Source organism: Guillardia theta (assembly GCF_000315625.1).
Source record: "Guillardia theta CCMP2712 unplaced genomic scaffold GUITHscaffold_219, whole genome shotgun sequence".
In the NCBI taxonomy this organism is placed as follows: Eukaryota; class Cryptophyceae; order Pyrenomonadales; family Geminigeraceae; genus Guillardia; species Guillardia theta.
Window position 1 is genome coordinate 7,433 of NW_005434457.1, and position 7,018 is coordinate 14,450.

General features: G+C 47.8%; 1 protein-coding gene and 1 non-coding gene across 2 annotated transcripts; both read left to right on the top strand.

Moving 5' to 3' along the window:
* Positions 1 to 1,480: 1,480 nt before the first annotated feature.
* Positions 1,481 to 5,507, top strand: GUITHDRAFT_121221 (hypothetical protein; the record flags this gene model as incomplete). The annotated part of the gene is made up of 30 exons (XM_005819516.1): positions 1,481 to 1,488; positions 1,544 to 1,641; positions 1,824 to 1,932; positions 1,977 to 2,046; positions 2,099 to 2,207; positions 2,271 to 2,336; positions 2,388 to 2,418; positions 2,525 to 2,591; positions 2,639 to 2,719; positions 2,763 to 2,805; positions 2,855 to 3,007; positions 3,059 to 3,096; positions 3,149 to 3,187; positions 3,297 to 3,353; positions 3,403 to 3,438; positions 3,490 to 3,567; positions 3,620 to 3,688; positions 3,739 to 3,829; positions 3,879 to 3,970; positions 4,021 to 4,089; positions 4,138 to 4,202; positions 4,264 to 4,333; positions 4,379 to 4,488; positions 4,550 to 4,631; positions 4,681 to 4,744; positions 4,794 to 4,888; positions 4,944 to 5,048; positions 5,103 to 5,297; positions 5,345 to 5,401; positions 5,448 to 5,507. 30 exons carry the CDS (start codon positions 1,481 to 1,483, stop codon positions 5,505 to 5,507), a joined length of 2,307 nt encoding a protein of 768 aa, XP_005819573.1.
* A 679-nt stretch (positions 5,508 to 6,186) lies between these two features.
* Positions 6,187 to 6,258, top strand: GUITHDRAFT_t115. Its single transcript has one exon. It is a non-coding gene; the product is annotated as a tRNA-Gln (tRNA).
* The last annotated feature ends 760 nt before the right edge of the window (positions 6,259 to 7,018 follow it).

Here is a 7,018-nt window from a genome sequence, read left to right on the forward strand (position 1 = left end):
AGAGAATCATAATCGTACCCCCCGAAGAACCAAAATCTTCACCCACTTTTCATTATATCACTGTAAAATGAAATTGGTACTCTTTTGTATAGATAAAAACAATTTTCTTCGTATAAACTATTACTCAAAATTTATGTATATTCGTACGGAAAAGTGTCGAAAAAGAGGATTTTCGTAGTGGCTGTTACACAAATACCTCGATCCCAGTCATGTGGGTACCACTACCTCTATGCGATGGTATTTTAATAGATAAGCAAATTTATGTACCATCTCTTTCGAATATTAAGTACGAAATAATTTACTCACTATTAACATATCTGGGTTCTTAGTGGGCTCTGTCAAATGAGTGCTTCACTTATGGAAGTACCCCTTTTCTCCTATACAAAAGGGGAGTACATAATATACAATTGAGGGGTGGGTGGGAAAGGTATGAGGAAGATGTACCCTCGGCGGAAATTCATGGACGAGGAGGAGGGGCGGACAGGTGGCGGGATGGTGGGAGGACTGGATGTTGAAAGCAGAAGAAGGTGGTGAAGAGGAGAGAGAAGAAGAGAGCAGATTGAAACATGGGCACAATCTTAGAAGCATGCCAAGATCGTGAGCAAGGCGATCGCACTACACCCCTTCCCTCTGCTCCCGAACTCCTATTGCTGACCGGGATATTGTACAGGAGACACGCAGTACCAGCCTTGCAGCTTCAGCTGTAGAACTTGATGATTCTGAGAAGAAGATTGTCTCCTGCTGTAGCCTGAAATAGCTGGAGAGAGATCTGCATCTGTTATGTATGCGATTGGCGCAGATCCTCTGCGATCAACCTTGAGAGCATTGGCCAGTATTGATGTAGCTCCTCCTCAACAGTTTTTCATAGCGGTTAGGAAGAAGTATGCTTGAGAGAGGGATTAAGGAAGTTGAGACGTTTCATTGGTTGATGAGGTAAAGCGGGTCTGGGAGTTTGAGTGAAGGTGGGTACGTATTCGAGAGAGCACCGTTGTCGTGGTCTGCTGTGAGCTTGGAAAGTGGAATGCTAAGAAGAATCCTCGCTTTGACAGAACGCTAGATTGTCAAGGAACTGGATGATCTATTGAAATGAGTCGATGAAGGAAGTGTTTGGAAACTGGCTCTTTGTAGCCACGAGTTACGATCTTTCCCTGCTGAGATTGCATGAGATTGCGATGTTGGATATTTCACTGTTCATTATGTTGAGTAACTTTCATGCCTTTGTAACATGGACGTGCTTGATAGATTGAAACCTTCCGTATTCTGATCGCTTTCAGCAGGCTTGGCTGGCGCTGTGACAAAAGTCTGCAAGATTGACAGGATTATGATACCGCTGGCTCGTCGATTGCGAGAATCTGCTGTGTAATTTCTTGGCGATAGGGAATTTCAACATTGGAAGAAAGCTGCCAATACCAGTTGCCTCTCGCACAGACTAGATTGCGCAACTAAACAATTAGATTGCTACAAACTTGATCAGGACACGATGGAGTGGTACTGCCATTCTTATGTGTGTGTGTCCGCTAGAATTGAATTCTATTCTCTTCAGGTACGAGGCGATCCAGGATGCCGCCGAGGTACCAATGGGGACTCAAGATATGGAGCTTCTGCAAGGAATTGTTCCTGATACTGGAATCGACATTTTTGGTGACAGCCGTTTTGGATCAAATCAAATGCAGGGACCAATGTCACTTCAAGGACGATCGCAGAATTTCTCAAACCAAGGGAACTATGATTTGCCGCTTTATGGGGCTGGAGACCAAATGTCCAACCAGATTTCCACGTTGGGGGAATGGTTTCAGGAGGATCATCTTCCTTTGGTCAACCAGGTCAATTAATGACGGGTCAGAATAACTTCGTGCCAAATTCAATGCTTGGAATGCCAGATGGATCAGGTTTTCAGAATAATCAGTCACTACAGCAAAACGCATCAAGACTGTAAGGATTCATTTTCAAAGTTTGTTCCACTAAGCTATATGCAGAATGCCGCAAGCTGGTATGCAAGGTTTGACGACCGGCAACATTCAAGCGGGAATGCAGCCAAACATCCAGGTAGTGAGAGTGTGTCGTTCACCTGCATCGTCAAAGTTAGAACTTTGCACAGACTGGGCTGCACACTGGAATGCAAACTGGCTTTATGGGCGGTATCGGATCAGGGGTGGTTGCAAACAGAGCTCCTATGCAAATGCCACAGGGAGCAGTCAATCAAGGCGGTGAGACTTAATCACGTCGCCATGACGTGCATTAATTACTGATGTCTTGTGTTGTCACTCCAGGCATGAACGCTGGATTCGTGTCACAATCTCAAGCCACAAAGCGTGAAGCTCCTGATAACATTCCTGGTTCCTCAGAAGCATTGGATCTCCGAAATTTCTCATGCTTTCCAATTTCAGATGAGAAACCTGCTAAGAAAGCTCCCAAACGGTCACTCGCTGCAACTATAGAACGAATGGAAAACATAAGATTCTTGAAAGAAAGAGGTACAAAGCGATTCGTTTTCATCTCGTGTTTCTGATCTCTGATTTTGAAGGCGTGAGAAGACCAAGGAACTGATGTCTGAATTGCAAACTCTGATTCCTTCGGTCGAATCTGTGCAGGTTTCACACAAATTTGTGTTTCAGCATGTCGTTAATGGAAAATGTAGGAGAGTCTGACCATGAATACTGTGCTTGAAGAAGCTATTGAACATCTGAAAGAACAACAGAAAAATTCAACACAATTAATGGTATGTCTTGCTGTGTCAAGCCATGTCTTCTAATGCAGCGAAGTTGAGGCCGAAAGATGGAGATTCATCTGGTCCGGGAGCTGGCGGTACTTTCAAAGAAGTAGAGATATCCGCTTGATAACATGGAAATTGCAGGACTTGCGAAGGCTTTCGGTCCATCAGGATCTGGGACCAGAGACGGCTTCAATCTCATCCAAGGAAGCTCCGACGATTCCATGGGAGGCTTGGAAGCTGCAGTCGTTCCTTCGCAAAACCCAGCTGCTCAAACTCCAGCAGCCCTTGCAATGGGTATCCATACCCCTCCATTTCTCAATCTGAGTCCTGCTGACCTTGAAACAGAGAAGAAAAGTTCTTCTACGGCAGAACAACTGCAATTGGTTGGGGCTGTTTTCATTCAAGTGTATGTGGAGTTCTAACGATTCCCTTCAGGGCAGGATGCCAGATCAAGAATTCAAATATTTCCGTCTAGTACTTATGCAGGAGGCAATACCTTCTCAAATCCAGTTTTGACTATGCTAACCATCCGTTGTGTAAACTATAGACTCTATATGCACGGATGTTGGAAGGATGGGAACAGAAAATGGGAGTTGATCTTGTGCAAGACTCGCTCAGTCTCTTGTGTCTCGCCAGACAGGTTGCATACATGGAAAGTTCGTTTGTATTTTCTGACATCAATGTTCAAGGGTCTGTCACAGCAAGAGCTCGAAGATTTGTTGCAGGTCAGCGAACCTTTTCGCCTTGCATTGCATCAAGCATGACCACACAAGCAGATCAAAGAGAGGGGGCTTGAGACACAATGGATTGATTTAGCCGATGCTTTAAATGCGGATCTTGCTGTTAGAAGCCAGGTGATTTTGCAGATAAGATTCAGTTACATGCGATATCTAAATGAGCATGCAGGGACTTCTGGGCTTTGTGTATAGCGCGTTCAGGCTTGCTGTAGAGCGCAGATATCTCCGAAATCCTGAGGTTTTCTTTGGGATTGCTCTAGATAGCTGCTTACTTTTTTGAAACCACAGGATAGAAGGAAGATTCAGCTCAGATTGGCCGAATACTTCGAGAAAAAGCACGGATCAGATGCACAGAGAGCTGCGAACGAGCTGCCATATGGTGATTGAGTAGGATGGATGCAAAGGGTTGAAAACTGATAGAATTATAGCTTTGGAGAGTGTTGGAGAGTGGTCAAGACTGCGAGAATGCTTATCAAGCTCTTTGGACCTCCTTTATCAGCTATACAACGACAAGGATAAGGTATAATTGTTCATGTGCAGGAAGATTATGCTCAACGCGGATACTTTCAGGGCGATCTTTTGCGATTCTGGCGAAAAGGTGGTGATGTTGAAACTAGTGGATATGAAGCAGCGTCACAGGTATGCCTTACTGATTGATATCTTATTCTCCTTTGATGGTCGTTTTAGCTTTATGCACAACGTCTCAAGCGTTTTGAAGAAGAAGGAATGGCACCTCAGATCCTATGGCAAAGGTGAGCTCATACTTTCTCTTACCAGGAGGAACCTGCAGGGTGATTGAACTGTGCTATATAGCTGCCTCATCACTGCTCGCTTCCTTGGGGATGCCGGACAATTCAAAGAGGCAGAAAACATCCTTGGAAAGGTTGATTTGTTGCGCCATGAAGACCTCCCTTCTAACAGCAAGCAGGCTAGAGATCTTTCAAAGGAGCTCGGTGGAGGCGACAAGTTCGTGGCTGAAGTGTCTCTACGGTGTGCAGAGCTTCTCAACAAGTGGGCTGCTTCTAGCCCAGAATACAGGTGCTTGCTGTCCAGCCCATTCATGAAATATCTCACGAGATGCTTCTCCATGAACTGGCAGTCCGGAGATGATGGTGAGGAGTGCTTTCTACGCAAAGGAAGCGGCAGATTTGTTCGCTTACATGACGGACGACGCTTCAAAGGTGCTTGTTCATTACTGTTGTTCTTTAGAGGCTCTGATTCTTGCTCTAGGAGGACTATGGGACCTCTCTCTATTGGATGGGTTTGAATTTTGGGACTCTTTGCCGAATAGGCGGTATTGGCATTTATCAGTGATCGATTGGTCTGTGATCTATTTTCAACAGGAGGTGGAAGTTGGTCTGCACAAAGAGCACACGAGATAGCCGAGCAGGCTCTAGGAAAATGTTTTGCCGTTCGTCAGGAGATGGGTGCTTCTCAGGTTGAAACGATTTGCCGTCAGTGTATAGAGAATAGGCTTATAGTCTGCCTTACAGGGTAAGATCACGGAAGTTCTGTTCGGGCAGGGAGTCCTTGCTTTCTGCAAAGCGGAGGCTATGGCAAGCGGGCACATCAGCCCTTCCTCGCCGGAGAAAGCCGAGGTAAGACCTCGGCAGTTGGTGGACACCTTGGTAGAGCTCACATTTTCGCTTCAGGAGGAGACAAAGGAACTACAGGAGGAGGCACTGCAGATTTTCAATCAGTGCTACTCTCAATTTTCGGAGATATTTGCAGAGAACCATCTGGAGGCTATCAAGTGTATCACCATGATCGGTCTGGTGTGTCGAAGGCTAGAGAGAATTACGGACGCTCTTGAGTGGTGCCGCAAGGAGGTCAAAGTCAGAGAAGAGGTTGGGGCTTTTTGATCTTTTGTTGCAACCGATGAGCTCTGCTTCAGGTGCAAGGGGAGCTTCATCCTCGAACTCAACAAGCGCTTCGAGTGTACACAGAGCTGGTCTGCAGGCGTGGATGTTGCCTTGCATGTTTGACAAGCATGATAGGTCGAGAAGTGCCGCAACGGGGCAGGGAGCAACGGAACTTCAGGAAAAAGTGAGGTTTGAGATGCGCCTGCTCGCCCAGGCGATGTACATGGGAACTTTGCAACATCCGTACCTTGTGTTGACTACGAAAGCATTTTTTGTTGAAGTAATAATGGTAATAACGCGTGCGTGCATGCAAGGTTGGAGGTTCGTTGTGGAACATCTTGTCTTGTAAACTTGTACTTGGTGAATGAACCAAAGGCAAAACAAATTGCGAAAAGAATCCTGTGATGTCAATCAGAATAGCACTTACCAAGCCCTGACGACGTGAGCACGTCAAATGAACGTACCATGTGCTAGTGTAGAAAGGCAGGGTCCGCGTGCAGGGATAGAACATTCACACTGTGGTCATGCTCAAATATTCTTCCCTAGCCCCAAACATACATGCCATTTCAACTTCCTCTGCCAGCTGATTTGCCGTTGAATCTTCTGAAGCTCCAGCCTTGAATTTTGCAATATTCGTCACCTTTCACGATTCCCTCCTCCGTTTCTCGATCCGCGTCATCACGTCACGTCGTTTGATCGTCTAGTATTTCCGGATTATGTCTTTACATCGTTTTCTCTCCTCTTCCCCCTTTCCCCATCTTCCCCACTCTCGCTCTTGCCCTCTTGCTCTCTGCTTCGCCTCGCGCTCTTTCCACCATTCTGATGAAACTGAAACTAGTGCTATATAACCAGTCAAAGATGACTGAAAGGTTATGGATCTATGGTCTAGTGGTTATGACTCTGGACTTTGAATCCAGCAACCGGGGTTCGAATCCCCGTAGATCCTTTTTGCCTTCAACGGCCGCGGAGATTGCCGCGTGCCGCAGTCCTCGACTCAGTCTCCCGGAGTCCTGATTGTCCTCGTACTGATTTCCAACTTTAACTTCAGTGAGTAAAGCAGTGCACTGAGTGCCAGCCTGAGGCTCTCGGAGGCTCCGGCCTGAGGCCCTGCAGGCCTGGTCAGAGCCGGGCGGCGAACTTTTCACTACTTGAGCGCTGATGGTCTTGTGACGTGGCGAGTCAAGCGGCAGAGGCCTTGCGGCACATAAAATACCCGGCACTGTCACTGACTGGCCGCCCGGCGGCTCACAGCGATCATCGGACAGTGACGGGCCCATCGCTGAGTGAGTCGGATCGGATCACTGCGGCTGATCGGACACTGGCAGGCCACTGAAAGGCACTGAACAGCGGCAAAAGTGGCCGTGTAGGGAACTTCCGTGCCCCCTATCGGACCCGGCGTGAGTCACAGTTATCAATGATGCACAATTTGTGACAAGTTATGCCGGGTTGGTGGTGGGCGGCACTGCGGCAGCCTCGGACCGTACCGTCTCAGACTCCCGTCGCCGCGGCAGCGGCACCGGACCGCACTGACGGTCAGCGCATCGGTTGAAAGGCTTGAAAACTCAGTGAGGGCCACCCGGTGACCGGCCGCATCATGATAGTACGGTATGGAGGCCCGGCGGCCCGGACCGTCGGGCGGCGCGCGGCCGGTACGGCTGTAGTTGGAACGGGGGGGGGTGGGGGGGGGGGGGGGGGGCGGGGGGGGG